The following is a 15,976-nucleotide window of genomic DNA, read 5'->3' as shown; positions in this document are numbered from 1 at the left end:
CTCCTATTTAAACTTCCCACTGTATGACAGATTTGCCACCTCCGTGCCCAGCTCTTCCTGTTGAGATAGAGTTTCATTTGCCTCGGGTGCCCTGGAAATCAGATCCTCCCAATTGCATCCTTCCATGTAGTTGATGACAGGTGTGTGCCACCACATGCAGCTATTTGTTGAGATGGAGTCTTGTTAACATTTTGCCTGGGCTGGCTTCAAACCATAATCCTATCTCTAACTCCTGAGTAGCTAGGATCACAAACATGAGCCACTCACTCAACCTCTTTGGTTTCTTATTCCAAATATAATAACCTTTTACAACCTCCGGAAAAGCAATAGGAGTGTGCTGGTAGCATTTGATTCATCTTTGACCCAACAATATCGCGTACCAACATTATGTGGCCAGATCCCACATAAATAAATGAAGCAATGAAATCCACTCTTTTAGTGAGAGGAACTGTGAAATAAATCACAGGGCAAAGGGCTTGTTGGATGCAGTGTAGGGTGAAGAATTGAAGTTGATGATACAATCTGCCATGTATGAAACAACTGACAAGTGAGGGGAACTGATAACAGAATTTAGATTTTCAGTGGCTACATAAATAAAAGATTAAATGAAATATCAGCTTTAATCTTGTATCTACATCTACTTTGGTCTATTGGTCAAGTTGCTTGGATCAGAGAGGTCAAATTTTCTATGATTAGAGCCTTCACTATTTGGGGTTGCTTTTTGGCCTCTGAACTTGCTGTTTATGACTGCTAGCTTCCTAGCTTGTGTTTTGGCCCATGAGGTAAAGTTTTGCCATTATCAGCAGTAGTGGCAGGTTAGAAACGCTCAAGCGACTGTCACAAAGCTGCCAGTCCTGGAGAGGAGTCATGTTTAGGTAGATACTCATCACGCTGCAGGGGTGACAGCCCTTTATGCTTCCAAATCTGCCAAGAAAAGCTCTGCAAACACCTGATGACTGGTCATTTTCCCAAAGGTCATGTCCCCTGAGCCAGGGATATACATCTTTGTCCATGGCTTGACAAAAGCCTTGGGTCAAAGTCTAGAGTAAAGACTCACTTCACTCTTGGCAGGTCCTGATGCTTTTTTAGGCCTCATAATCAGATGGTGAATGCTGTCTGGAAGTGATTGTGGAAGTATTCCCTGCGTCACTGAGGGATTTTCATCTTTGTCTGGGAAGCAGATGGAATCACATTCACCAGGTGCTGCCAGGAAAGAAGTGTGCATCAATGCAGATACTCTGTTTTCAAAAACCATGAAGATTTAGGATGGGGGTATAGCTGAGCAGTATAGGTTTTACCTGGTATGCACAAAGCCCTGGGCTCAATCTTTAGCATCAAGGAAAAGCGTCTTTTAAACCATGCAGAGTACTGTTGTTGACTGGTCCCTTTGTTGTTGTTTTTGTCTGACTCTCACACAACTCACATATGACCTTTTCTCAGAGTCATGAATTTAGTTATGGGTGGTGGACGTGCATGTGCAAGGCTTCTGACCTGAAGAGCTCCAGGCCATGACCTGGGAAGCCCCCTAGTTCTTTGGCCCTGGGATTTGGTGTTGATCACCCTCTCTGACAGTCTTCCACATGTTCTTTCCATTGGCTGACTGTCTCTTTCAAAGTCAAATAGAATTAGCATTGTTCTTTCTTCGTGTTCTTTACTTCTTTCATTCTTCACAGGCACTGGGAGGCTCAGTCCCAAATTGTTTAGCTCTCTTGTAACTCAGACATCCTCAGAGCTCAATCTTAGTTATAAATATTAGATTTATGGAAATGTAACTAAGGAAAAAACTTTATGTAGAAGATGGAAGTTAAAAAAATTTCACCCAATAATTAGAAAAAATGTATCATATTATCATATTATGGTAGAGATGTGACAGTTGGCTGCATTATCAACATTGCTTATCATGTTGTTGGTTGTATTTGAACAACCTTGTGGTAGAATTTAATGTATGGTCATGCCACAGGAAAGAAGATTTAAGTATCCACTCCCATTTTATTTAGAGTGCAAGTTGTTAGAAGGGTAAACTTTTGGATCCTATTTCCACGGGAGGGCAGACACGTATGAAAGAAATTAGTGTTATTTATTTTTAAATGACTTCCAGAGTATTTTATAGGGCTAAACTGGTATATTTTAGCTTAACTCATTTCCTCCCCCGCAAAAAAATTTACAATTGCCCACAGTAAGGTTTCAACATAATGATTTTGTTTTTAGGGTACTACTTCTCCTAGTACATTTTAGTCATCTTCTTTTTCTGCATGTATGACAAATATATTGTTAATCCAACAAGCACATTAACTGCAGTACCTTATTCCTCCATTGCCTTCATATGAAATATGGCTCTAGCAGCTCATATGGAAAATGACAGAGCCACTCCAGGGTTGTGTTCTACTGGGCAAGTGATTTGATTTCTCTTATCGTTATAATTATTTGCTTATTTTTTATAAGTGAGTTGCGGAATCTAAATGAGAGTAGACACACAAAAGCTCATATTACTGTGGTATGTGAAACATACCATGCATGTTAGGTTGATGTCACAGCAGAGTGAGACTGGTGGAGTTGGGGAACTGGAGCGCGCGTCCTGGTTTTACTGCCAACTGGATATGTAAACTTGGGTCTCCAGGGTTCTTTCTGGGTCACAGGCTCCCTGGCTTGAGAAAGCAAATGGGACTTTTCACCTCCAGGTCTTTCTCGTTGTCATTTCCGCACAGAGCTATGGCCTTATCTGAGAAATTTCTAAAAAAAAATACAGATGTTTCTTCCCTACAACAGATTCTGATTGTGATGTGGAGTTAATATAGAAAGATTGCTGTAGCCAGCCAGATTGAAGACTACTGGGGCTGTGGTCAGGCTTTCCTGCAGCCCATCAAGCCATTTCCTTCGGTTAGAATCTGCTGCCATCTGCTGGTGAACTTCCAGAAGAGTAGCTGAAAATGGAAATGGGAGCCTTGTCTCATCTATCCACCAGGGACCCAGTATGTGTGGACTGCTGTGAAGGGATGCACTGAGGGGGATTTGTCCCAGCATCTACTTCTGCTATGACAGTCACAAAACGTGTTGGCTCAGGTTCTAATTCTTGTGTTCTCTTCTGGATGTGTTTACTCTTCCAGCTCTCTGAGTCGTCCTCCTCGTGTTCTTCCATCCATTCCATGGACACAAATTCCTCAGGGATGTCATCCTTGATCAACCCACTCTCCTCCCCTCCATCCAGCAACAATAATCCTAAAATTCACAAGCGCTCCGTCTCTGTGACGTCCATTACCTCGACAGTGCTGCCTCCCGTTTACAACCAGCAGAATGATGACACCTGCATCATCCGCATCAGCATAGAAGACAACAATGGCAACATGTACAAGAGCATCATGGTGAGAAGCTGAGAAGCGGGCCCTGGCTCTGCAGCCGTCAGTGCTTCACACTGGCACGTCTCCAGATGGGTGGGGTCAGCATCTCAGTGTGCACACACAGCAGACAACCCTGCACAGTCTCCAACCTCTCCTGGGTGTGGGTTGACAATGCATTTCCCGCCTAAAATATACTCAGCAACAGGCCTCTAGGATCTCACTTTTACATCTCAAGCATTGCTAAACTATATTAGTGCACACCAGTGTCCCCTTTTCCAAATGATGAACGTGGGTGACCGTAGCCCTCTCTTCTAGGGAAATTGCTGCCGGACCTCCCCTTCTCAGAGGAAGGAACGTGTCTGGAGGAACATGAGTCCTTCCTAGTGTGATCCTTGTTGGAAATGCATTGTGTGTGCGTGCAAGTTAGACCTGGAATGAAAGTATTGATATCCCCCCCACAGCCCAGCGAATGTGTGTGGAGTAGTAAGAAGAGTAATGTTTTATCTGTTTGCAAATTCTAGGTTGGTTGCTGAATGCTGTGGTTTTCTGTATTCTACATAGTGACAAACTAGCTACATACACAAGAATGGAGTTGGAAAAGGGATGATTTTGATGTTTGTTTTTTTTTTAGATAGTTGCATATATGCCTCTTTGTGAGTCAGTATTTATAAAATTAGAGATTTTTGCTGTTTTAGCAAAGGCATTTTAAAGTGAAGCTGGCTTGACTTTTGGCTTTGTTTTTTTTTACTGAGTACAGGGTATTGGAGATGCAGTGACCCTGGTATAGTTGGGTGTCGCTGCATTGTTTGAGCTCAGGTGCCAGCAGTTTTACCCACCAGTATTTCTTCAATGAGACTGCAAATGTCAACAGAAAGGAAAAGTCAGACAATAACTCATTATTAAATACACAGATCTCTGGGTTCACCTCAAAGATCTCAGAGAGAGCTACTTGGAAGGCAGAGGTAGAAGGATGAAGCCCACGTCCAACTTGGGCAAAGCTAGCTAGATACCCTATCTTGAAAACAGAATAGAAGCAGTAGAGCTAGGGGCATGGATCAAGTGATGAGTGCTTACATAGTAAACAAAATTACCTGGGTTCAGCCCTGGTACCCAGAACAGGCTGGGGGACAGGCCTCAGGGGCACTGGAGACCGTAAATCACCCATTGAGATAGCTGGCCTAGAGGACTTGCTTTAAGACTTGCTCATGTTCCGACGTTGGGTTCTTCCACAGGAAGTAGGAGAAACCACTTTCACCCCAATCTTCTCCGTGGCTGTGGAAACCATGACATTTCTCTCCATTGTGTGTTTCACAATGTCAATGTCCCTAGATCCTATAAATCACGACTGTTCATCGAGGCCTCATTCACTCCTGTGCCATTCAGAACAACAGATCCTAGACACAGGAGGAGCATTTGAAATGGAGATGACCCCAAATGACATGAGCTCTGAGTGTGAAATATACACCAGAGTCTGAAACCTTGGTACAAAGCAAGTGAGCTATCTCATTAGTAACTTTAAATTTGATTATATGCTGGCAATATTTTTATACATTAGGTTAAATAAAACATATGAATAAAACTAGTTTTGCCTGCTAAACCTTTTTACATGTAGCTGCTAGAATTTAAAGTTGGTCATGTGGCTTCTCATGTATGTGTTGGACAGGATGCTGAAGGACCTATTAACATAACTGTAGCCATTAGTTCCCCTCTGGAGTTTTATGGTACAAAGAAATAAAAACTCAGGGAAAGCCTTGGTCCATCCTCACTTTTCAGCCTGGCTTTCTTTTTAAACAGGAGGTCTGAATTGTTAGCATAAGCCCACCTCAGTTTAGCAATCTTGCCCGCGTGATTTTCTTCTTTTCTTTCTCCTTTCATTTGTGTTGTTACTCTAATCCAACCCAGTTTGGGGAGAATTTCCTCTAGACGATCAAAATACGTTTTCCTTTTAGGATGAGCCTGTTTTTTGTTTCCTTATATCTAGATAATGCCACATATTTTGATAATAGAGGAGCAGTCTTTTAATGCTTACAAGGACGCTGTTGTAATGTGTATTGTTTATTGAATCACAAAGACCAGCTGCTGCCCTAACCAGAGGGAAACATCTAGGCACCACCATCCTCAGACTCAGCCAATCTCTTGAAGGAACTCTGTGTGTGTGTGTGTGTGTGTGTGTGTGTGTGTGTGTGTGTGTGTGTACGTACATATATGTCTCTGCAGTCCTCTCATTTCCTAATGAAAACAGGAATGGGGATGAGGTGAAATTTTCAAAACATTAAGTAGCTGGTATATTGAAGTACAGTGTACATTTAAGTGTAGGAACAGAAAGCAAATCTGAAGTGGTCTACTCCTTGAGGGTTTTTTTGTTGTTTTTTTTTTTTGCCAGTCCTGGTGACTGAACTGAGGGCCTGAACACTATCCTTGGACTTTCTCAAGGCTAGAGCTCTACCACTTGAACCACAGCACCACTTCCAGCTTTTTCCTATGTATGTGGTACCAAGGAGTTGAACCCCAGTCTTTGTGCATGCTAGGCAAGCACTCTTACCACTAGACCAAATTCCCAGCCCTACTCCTTGAGTTTTATACCCCTCAGTCTCCCTGTGTCCCTTCCAGCCAGTTTTCCTCAAGCTTGAGGTTCGTTTTCCCTGCCACATGTGAGTTTTTCCTGATTTTGAAGCAATAGACTCTATTATGATATAACCTCAGCATCTGTTTCTCTTGCCCAACATGAGGTTTTCAAGATTTATCTACATTGTCATGTGTGAGCAGTCCTTTTTTTTCATGCATTTTTCTTGTCATTCTAAAGGTGAGTATAGAGGGGTTATGGTTACATATATCAGATAGAGTGCATTTCTATTTGAGCAATATCACCCCTTCCTTACTCTCTCATAGATTTTCCCCCACTTCCACCCAAAAAAATCATATAGTTCATTTTCAACATAGTATCTAGTGAAGACCACTGCGGCATTTGTTCATCCTTTGTCCCTCTACTTCTGTGTCCCGCTGACCCTCCCCCAATCAGATAAATAAACAAGACAAAAAGAAAACAAAAACAGCAACAAAAAAGTCTCTTGTTTCCATTTCCTGGAGCTCATTCAATAAATATCATTTTATACAATCAGATGCACATGGGCATTGTGTCTTTGTGTTCCTCTCCTGTGAGTCTCCTCCTTTGGTTTCACTGAGTTGGAATACCTAGAGACCGACTGCCAATACAACCACGCTCATTGCAGCATTATTTCTGATAGGCAAGATATGGAATCACTCTAGATGCTCCTCAGTGAATGAGTGGATCATTCCATTATCTTAGGCTTCTGCAGGTGGAAGCAGGAATGAACGTGAGAGTAAGGTTCAGTTGCCACTAGTCCATTCTTCCCAGAGAAGAACACGCACAACATGGGATGGAAGAAATAAGGGGGTCAAAAAGAACTCTCAGGAAACACTGAGCTAAGGATTTTTACAAATGCATTCGTTGTTTTTGCAGTTGACAAGCCAAGATAAAACCCCTGCGGTGATCCAGCGGGCAATGCTGAAGCACAACCTGGACTCTGACCCTGCAGAGGAGTACGAGCTGGTGCAGGTCATCTCGGAGGACAGAGGTCAGCACGGGGTCCTTCGAGGGGTCCCCAGTTGTGGAAGACAGAAAGGGGATAAAATGTGAATGATCTTTCTCAATTGGAACCTTGTGACGGATTTTAATCAGGCAAAAGTTAAAATGTGTTGACTTACTTTGTAAAATTCAGCATCTCAAGCTGCCCCCACTAACTTTTGGGTTCCGAAACTTTCCAAGAATCTTCTTTGCCATTTTTGTATACCTGTCTCCCTCTTTCTTTTGCCCTTTCCTATCTCGTCCCCTCACCCCCTTTTCCCCTTTTTCCCTTTCCTCTTCTTCCTCCTTTTCCTCCTCTTCTTCCTCCTTTCTCCTCCTCCTCCTCTCTGTCCTCCCCCTCCTCCTTGTCTCTTTCTCTCTCTCTCTCTCTCTCTCTCTCTCTCTCTCTCTCTCTCTCTCTCTCTCTCTCTCTCTCTCTCTCTCTCGCTTGCTCTCTCATTCTCCCTCTCTCTTTGTTTGGCAGAACTGGGAATTGAATCCAGGGCCTTGTGCTTGCTAGGCAGTTGCTCTACCACTTAAGCCATGCCCTCAGCTCTTTTATACATTATTCACAGAGTATTCGTCTAGGAATGGGTCTATCTGTATCAGAAGGTGAGGAATCTGTTGGATCTTTGCAGATGGCCACACATCTCCTCTATCTGATAGTGTATTTCTCAGTCACAATCTGGGTTAGAATTTCTTTTTGTGTTCATTCACTCATGAGAGGCTTCGTTTTTCTTCATGACTGATCTTCAGCTATCAAAAGCTTTGATTTCTGAAGTTACTGACCTTATGCTTTTTGTGATAAAGAAATACATCCATCAATCAAGGGCACTTGTTATTTAAAGCAATGCATTCCCTAAGGACTGCGAGTCTTCTCCAACAGGAGAAAGTATGTTGACTGAGACGACCCCCACCTGCAGAGACACTGAGTACTTGTCGGTTTACCAAGGAGGAGTGCTTCCTTCCCCAAGTCAGCAAAGGGGATTACATGCACTAGATATGAGTGTGCGGAGGGCCTGATCCACTGTACCTGACCTTCAGAGCACCCCGGCTTGGCCCTGGGCTCAGAGGACAGTGGCTAGAATGGGAATAGGGAACACTTGTTCCTAGACATTAAAAGTCACTGCCTCTCGGGAATCCTTTGGCACCTACTGCTTGGAGGTTTTCTCAATTCAGCTGAATCTTAGGTGGCATGACAAGACTTTCTCAGTTGAAACTTTTTTTTTTGCTCATCCTAGAGCATGAACTCTGGGCCTGGGTGGCCCTGAGCTCCTTTTTTTGAAGGCTGGCACTATACCACTTGAGCCACAGCTCCACTTCTGGCTTTTTCTGTGATTCATTGGAGATAAGAGTTTCATGGACTTTCCTGTCTGGGCTGGCATTAAACCTGGATCCTCAGGTCTCAGCCTCTTGAGTAGCTAGGATTACAGGCATGAGCCACCAGCACCTGGCAGTTGTACCTTTTAAATGCAGTTTGAATTAGAATTTGCAACCCCCAAAAGTGTTCTGAGTTTTAGCATGTAGCCCATGAAACAGGGTTAAGTGAGGCCTTGGGGTTTGAAGGTCTAGGGATTTCAGGGTGTAGCCTGGCCTCAGCTGTGCCCACAGCTGCGTGGACTGGGGCACAGCTCTGGTCCTTAATCACTCCCTCAGGGTCCTTACACATCACAGGGAAATTATGAGGCTAAATGGAAATAAGGTACTTGCTTGCAAGCACTTTGGACAAATACTAACTAATACGTAACTGGAAGGAGACCACTGCTGATCAGGAAAGGGGTTATGCTTCATAGAGCACAATGTGCCAGTCACTGCCAACCTGGTTGGTTTAGTCTAGCTGTGGCGGTCTGCACATAGGAAGCCCATTTGAAGCTCACTTTAACCCAACCTGCCTACTCAGATGCCCCTGCTTTTAAACCCACCTCAACCCCACTGCAACAGACCTGAACTTGCACAGCTTCCTAAAAAAAATTGTCAGTATTGGAGTTTGAACTCAGGGTCCCAAACTTGCTAGGCACAAGTGCCCTACAAATTTGGCTTGTAGTTTATTTTATCAGATAGGGTCTTTTGCTTTTACCCAGACAGTCTGACTGAAAGCCTCCTATCTCTGCTTCCTAGGTTTGGAAGATTTGCAGGCATGGCTGCCAAACTTGGCCTGTGCATTTACTTTTTTTAAGATATCCATTACCACTGAGTACCAAATAATATGTACTTTCTCTTTAAAATAATTAAATCAAATTATTAAATTAATCAAATTAAATTAGAATATATTAGCTTTGATGATTTCATATTGTACCGAAAACCATCTTTATTCAGAAATTACAGATAGCAAAAAACTAAAAATAAAAGACAGAATAAGGAAATTAGATAGCTAACTGGAATCACTGAAGCTGAAAATAAGTATCAGCAGAGACACACTTTTCTGTATGGCTGCTGTTTAGTGTTAAAGTGTACACTCTGTATCCAGGTTTTGCTCTATTGCAAATCTCTGCTAGGAGAGCCTAAGGTTTCTACTGATTATGACAAATGAGGGAAACCATTGAGCCTAAGTTCCTTTGAGTCTGGCTTACTTCACTTAATATGATCTTTTCTAAGTCTTTCCATTTCCTAACAAATGGGGCAATGTCATTCTTTCTGACAGCAGCATAGAATTCCATTGTGTACAAATACCACATCTTGTTGATCCACTCATCAACTGAGGGACATCTAGGTTGGTTCCATATCTTTGCTATGGTAAATAGTGCTGCAATGAACATTGTTGTGCTGGTGGATTTAGTATGTCTTTGTTTCTGCATGATTGGGTAAATGCCAAGTAGTGGAATTGCTGGGTCTATGTTTAGTCTTTTGAGGCACTGCCATACTGCTTTCCATAGTGGTTGAACGAGTTTGCACTCCAACCAACAGTGTAGTAGTGATCCCTCCTGGCCACATCCCCTCCAGCATCTGTTGTTATTCGTTTTCCTGATCCTGGCCATTCTAACTGGAGTGAGGTGGAATCTTAGAGTTGTTTTGATTTGCATTTCTTTTATGACCAGAGATGTTGAACATTTCTTCATGTGTCTATAGGTCATTTTTGTTTCTTCTTCAGAGAAGACTCTCTTTAAGTCTTTGGCCCATCTTTTAATGGGATGGTTGTTACTTTGGAGATTAGTTTTGGAGTGATTTAATTTTTTGAGCTGTTGATATATTTTAGATATGAGGCCTTTGTCTGTTGTATGGTTGGTGAAGATCTTCTTCCACTCTGTAGGCTTCCTAATTAGTTTTCTAGTGGATAATTGGAGATAATAGTCTCAAGGACGTTAGTGCCCGGCTGGCTTTAAAATCACAGTCTTCAGATCTCAGCCTCCTGAGTAGACAGGTTTATAGGCATGAGCCACCATGCCAGGCTCTTAGTGTTTTTTAATTGAATAAATTGTTGGACATAGGAGTTTCCCCATGGAAATTTTACATACACATGTATTTTAATTTAATCAGAATAGCCTTATATTTTGCTTTCTGTTTCCTGGCCCCTCCTGCCATCTATAGATGTAATATATTTGGATATTATTTGTCCTCTATCATTCCTTTTCTTTCTTCGTATAATTTATGTTAAATAAAATGAATGACAGGAAATTAAAACATTCCCTGTTAGGGGAGGGGCAGGTATCATCAGGAGAGGAGGGTCATTTGAGGGAGAATGATAATAAATATGTCCAGTGAATTCATACATAGAAAGAGAACAGTGGAGCCTGCTGAAATATTTTCTTTCTTTTTTGTTTTCCTTTTTCTTTCTCTTCTTGGTCTGAGACTGGGACTTGAACTTTTTACCTGTTGCTTTCACTCATTGGCGTATGCTCTACAAACTGTGTTCAAGTGGCTTTTAAAATGAGGCATGGGGAAAGGGGAAGTGATAAGAGAGGGATGAGTGTAATTGAGATACATTGTATGTAGGAAATGTCATAATGAATCATCTCTAGTAAAACTAATACAGGATACATTTTTTAAACTTTTCTTCCCTTGTCCTAGCCTTGTGTCTGGACAGGGCTTTTGCCTGCTGTATCCCTGCCAGGCTGCCCCACACAAGCTGACTGCTTTTGCTTCCCTCATCTTTTCCAGAACTTGTGATCCCAGACTCAGCAAATGTCTTTTATGCCATGAACAGCCAAGTGAACTTTGACTTCATTTTACGCAAAAAGAACTCAGTGGAAGAGCAGGTGAAACTGCGCAACCGGACCAGTTTGACATTACCCAGGACAGCGAAGCGGGGCTGCTGGAGTAACAGACACAGCAAGATCACCCTCTGAACAGGCACCAGGGCCCCGTGCCTGCCCAAGGCAGAATGGGGCCAAGGACAGGATCACTGGTGAAGCCAACAGATATTTATTAACTACTTCCCATGTGCAAAGCACTCTATGGAGAAATTGGAAATGAATTGAACATGAAAGGAATGAGCAATCCACTGAACTCTTGGACCTGAGACTTAAACAGAAAAGTATCCACATTTATAAATATATATATGCACACATATTAGTATGTCTGTGTATATGTATAGAGATATAGATCTAAAAGAAAGACTTTATGGGGTATTCTGGACCTTGGAAAAACATATTTGCACAATGGCCTGGGACGTTAAGGCCCCTTTTTACAGGGATATAGAAGGAACTGAGAACCTAGTCTCTTATCTTCCATGTAAATCAACTCAGCTCTAGGAACACAGAGTGTCCTTTGTGCCAGTATTAGAAGGAGTCCAAGCTTTATTTTTGTAAAAAGGAAGGATTACTTTCTCAATCAAGTGCCACCAGAGAAAACAGCTGGAGAGGTTGGAACAACCACAGGCTGAATGAAAGGCCATTTTGCAAAGGGTTTGGATGAGTCTGTGGCCTTTAACCTCTGCCTGCATCTTTTGCTTTCTGTCTGCCCCCTCCCCCTGCCCAGCCCTGGCGAGGCCCCCCTGCCCGTCAGTCATCATCCTGACACCTTTGCAGTCAACACAAGCCCATTTTGATTTACAGCAAGCCCACTGTAGTTCTGTGTTCTCGCCTAAAGGACCTGTCATCATCGTTACTGAACAAATAGCCATGTTCTTTCCTAACTTACCAGCCAAAAGAAAGCAAAAAGAATGTTGACCCATTTGGACTCTTGGATCTGTCTTGAAATACCACTACATCATTGCCTTTTCTCATTGCCTTCTGCAGGTGAAACTGTCGAGAGTCTTTTGCCATCTGGAACCTGGTACTTCTGTCTTATGTGCAATTTGTTGTTCAGGTGTCGACTTGGCGGTTGACTACATTCGATCACGCTGAGCCTGTGGAAGATTTGTGCAGCGGTCACTCTGTTTAGAGCCACTTGGAGGATGTTCCCTGCCAATAACACCATCTATTTGATTTGCTAATTTTATAGCATTCCTGTGCCTGGTTGTGGGGAAAGAAATGGGACTGTGTGTCCTATCTCAGTCTTTTCTCAAAGAGGTAGACCCTTCCAGATGGACTCAGTCGCATTCTTTGATTCCCCACGGTTGCAATCCTGGTGTCACCGCTAAGGGACACTTCTGTCTCTGGTAACACCATCATACTCCTTCTTCCAAATCTGAGCTATACTGGGGTTTGAACTAAAAAGCCATATGTGGGAAGTTGACGTGTTTGAGAAGCACTTTTAGATGATTGTCTTTTTCTAAGAAAAATCCCCCCATGCCAGTTTTTATTCCAAAAAAAATAAAGAGAACCAACCTAGATTATGAATTACTGATTGTAACATGCATCTCTTTTTCTTCTAATCTTGTGATACAGCTCCTGAAGTGTACATAGGGTTTCTGTGATGTTCATAGCCACATGGATTCGGTATGAAATATCATGAAAAGTTTAGAGATTTAGAGTGATGGACCAAAGAATGAACCAGGAATCAGCTTAGTGTCCTTGGTCTTCTAATAGATATCCTGGACCATTGTAGGTGATTGGACTAGGTGTTATAAAGACAGGTTGAGTAGGTTTCAACTGGTCGGAAAGCGCTTCCGTTTGTGAGCCTGGGTCAAGTTGTGTTTTTGTGCATAGAGGAGAGGGATCCAGAGTTGCTGCCATCATGGGGATTGAAGGAAATGTAGCCTTAGCCTGACTTCCTTGGTTAAAAGGTCAAAAAGAAAATGTAGAACTATTGACTTGGCTCAGGTATGCCTGCCAAGATCTACATGCTGTGCTCATGTGCTTGCCCTGTGTGTTTACACTGTATATGTAGAACCTAGATTTATATACTGAAATGTAAAATATATTATATATTTACCTTTTTAAAGACAATGGAAATACCAAGTAGATAACACATGGCCTCATTTATTTAACACTACCTTAATGATCTTAAATTTGCTTCGGGAAATACCTTCAGCCACTCGCATGCTTGTCTTTCTGCATCTCCATCATCTGTTTACCTTTTGGTTAAACTAATAAACTGGCTCAGGACTTGATTGGTATGTGCTGCCAGATCCAAAGGGGTTGTTTTTGGAGGGTTCATCAGGTGGGTTCTGGGTTCTCAATTTGTCAAAAAACATTAAGAAGCCCACTCTGCCTGGTCCAGTTGGAGAAAGCCAAGGGAAAAACGAGTGGAAGGGTTGGAGTTTCTCACACTGGCATGAGGGGTGACCCAGGAAACTTCAGTCTGAAATGATGTCTTGCTAGATTGCTGTTCTTAGGAGCCATGTAGCACATAATCCCTTTATAAAATCTAATTTAGCCAGGTGCTGGTGGCTCATGTCTGTAATCCTAGCTACTCAGGAGGCTGAGATCTGAGGATTGTGGTTCAAAGCCAGCACAGGCATGAAAGGCTGTGAGACTCTTATCTTCAGTTAACCACACAAAAAAAACAGAATTGGTGCAATGGCTTAAAATGGTAGACCACTATCCTTGAGCAAAAGAGCTCAGGGACAGTGCCCAGGCCCCAAGTTCTAGACCCACCAGCAACAACAAAAAAAAATTAAGAAAATAAAACCTAATTTATAGTGAGGAGCCAAGGTAATTCATGCCTTCTTTACAAGAGCCTTCACCTTATTCAGCAGTGGTTAATGTATAGATAATTGTGAAACTTTCCATGATGTTCCAGAAGCCAGGGTGATCTCAGGGTGCGGAGGGGGGAGGAGGAAGCAAAGGTCTTCCCAGAAGGCATTGGGTCTGAGTTTGGCTTCACTTAATAGACACATAGCAACACCATTTATCATTGTATCACCTCAAATTTCCAAGAGTTACTTTCCAGTGGAATCCTCAGTGGATACAAATCATATTTAGAGGGCCCTTATGGAATTTTAGAGGGAGAGAATTAGGTGTTTTCATAGGAAATTGATAATGAGGGGTAAGAAAGGGATTTCATCTTTGGCATTATTATTTTTTTTTCAAAATAATTCTAGAAGACCACTAGTCTGTTCATTTTGTCTCTATCCAGATATCTTATTTTACTAGAGTGATGCCTTTTATATTTCAATCTTGATTAACAAGAACTCACAGATTTATTATCATGTTGCACAAGAGCATCAGGTTTGGCATTGCTCATGTGCCCTGGATTCTGGGAAGTTTCCTGATGCCAGATCTCTTCTTTTACTGATGCATACAAAGTTATTTATATTGAATTTTGCATTGCTATTTTTCTTACACTCCCCCAATAGAAATTACTTCCAGAAGGGATGTTATTAGGCTAGGCTAGACTAGACTGGAGTAACAAGCCAAGAAATCTCAGTAGTTGAATCACAGTTGTCATTTGTCTGATGGTGCACCAGAAGCCAGAGAAGTCTCTAACTCTACCATTTCATGTTTTTTGTTTTGTTTTGGCTTTTTTTTTTTAGCTACACCGATGATACAAAAGGTACATACACTCAGTATATGACCTACTATTCTGTAGGTCATCAAAGTGACCTTGTTTATAGCACACTGACCTAATAACAGGGGAGGCTGGAATACTGTGGTCTTTACCCCACAGCGATGAGGTCTTCCTCACAGAGTATGTAGGACAATGGGCCTTATTTCTAGTGTCATCAGAGACAGGGTATGATAGGAAGAGGATTTGAAATGGGGCCATGCAGAGCAAAGAAAGAAGAGGGGCAAATAGCAGAAAGAGTAATTGAATGTTGTCTAGTAGCCAAGAAAAATCAGTAAGAGTCAGCCAAATTCAATTAGTTTAGTCTCAGAATTTGGAAACCATTGTTGGCTGTGGTTTCTCAAGAGCTCTACCCAGAAAACTGCATGGAAACAATCCACCGACTTAGCAGTTTGAAGAATCCAATGTATGTAATATTTGTAGAGTCTGAAAGCAACTTACAAATCATGAGCCAGTGTTTACAGTACCTTCATGGAACCGAGCCCCAGAATGGAGCCATTGCTATAGGTCAAGGGCAGAGAGCTGCATCATCAAAGCCCACCCTGTGCTTATCACCCTGGTCTGGGAACTGAGTGGAGGAAGAGACTGCATGTATATATACGTATATATGTACACACACACACACACACACACACACACACACACACACACACACACACACTTACTTCCAGCTTTGGAGAGAATTATAGACTATCTATTGGCTCTTTCCCCAAATCTCCATTCATATGAACTTATATAAGCTGGGCATTTGGTTATTTCTTAAAGTCTCCAGGGAACATTCTTCTGGGGCCTATTACCATGGACACTGTTTGCATATCAGAGTTGGCTCCTCAGCAGAGATTTGAACCTATTCTGTATCTGTGGACTCAGTCAACTCACAGGGTAGGTGCAGGTGCACCTTGAAGAAGTACCTGAGAAGTTCCCAGAGGAGGAGAGCGTCATTCAGGAGAGCCAGCGCTAGGCTTGCCCAGGAGCTCACAGGCTACAGATCCAGCCACTTATACGTTCATAAAAAGGGTGACAGTACATCAAACAAGGAAAAAGGAAAAGAATGATTTCACATTTCTGAATTGTTCCTGCCATTAAAAAAATTAAACGCAGGCCCTGTGTCTCGTGCCTGAAATACTAGCTTCTCAGGAGGCTGAGATCTGAGGATCGTGGTTCAAAGCCAGCATGGGCACTAAAGACTGGGATTCTTATCTCCAATTCACCGCTAGAAAACTGGAAG

At 42.3% G+C, this 15,976-nt stretch overlaps 1 protein-coding gene across 4 annotated transcripts in view; it reads left to right on the top strand.

The window, feature by feature from the left end:
• Nucleotides 1-12,638, top strand: part of Rgl1 (ral guanine nucleotide dissociation stimulator like 1) — a 225,506-nt gene extending 212,868 nt beyond the window's left edge. For all 4 annotated transcript variants that reach the window (XM_090340261.1, XM_090340263.1, XM_090340262.1 and 1 more), the window contains 3 exons: nucleotides 3,105-3,359; nucleotides 6,817-6,931; nucleotides 11,017-12,638. In XM_090340261.1, coding sequence (XP_090196387.1) covers nucleotides 3,105-3,359; nucleotides 6,817-6,931; nucleotides 11,017-11,204 — 558 coding nt within the window. In that variant the 3' untranslated portion in view covers nucleotides 11,205-12,638. The remainder of the gene's footprint in view (nucleotides 1-3,104; nucleotides 3,360-6,816; nucleotides 6,932-11,016) is intronic.
• The last annotated feature ends 3,338 nt before the right edge of the window (nucleotides 12,639-15,976 follow it).

This window comes from Megascapheus bottae, chromosome 10 (assembly GCF_031878675.1).
Source record: "Megascapheus bottae isolate mThoBot1 chromosome 10, mThoBot2.hap1, whole genome shotgun sequence".
In the NCBI taxonomy this organism is placed as follows: domain Eukaryota; kingdom Metazoa; phylum Chordata; class Mammalia; order Rodentia; family Geomyidae; genus Megascapheus; species Megascapheus bottae.
This window is presented reverse-complemented; position numbering and strand designations above follow the sequence as displayed.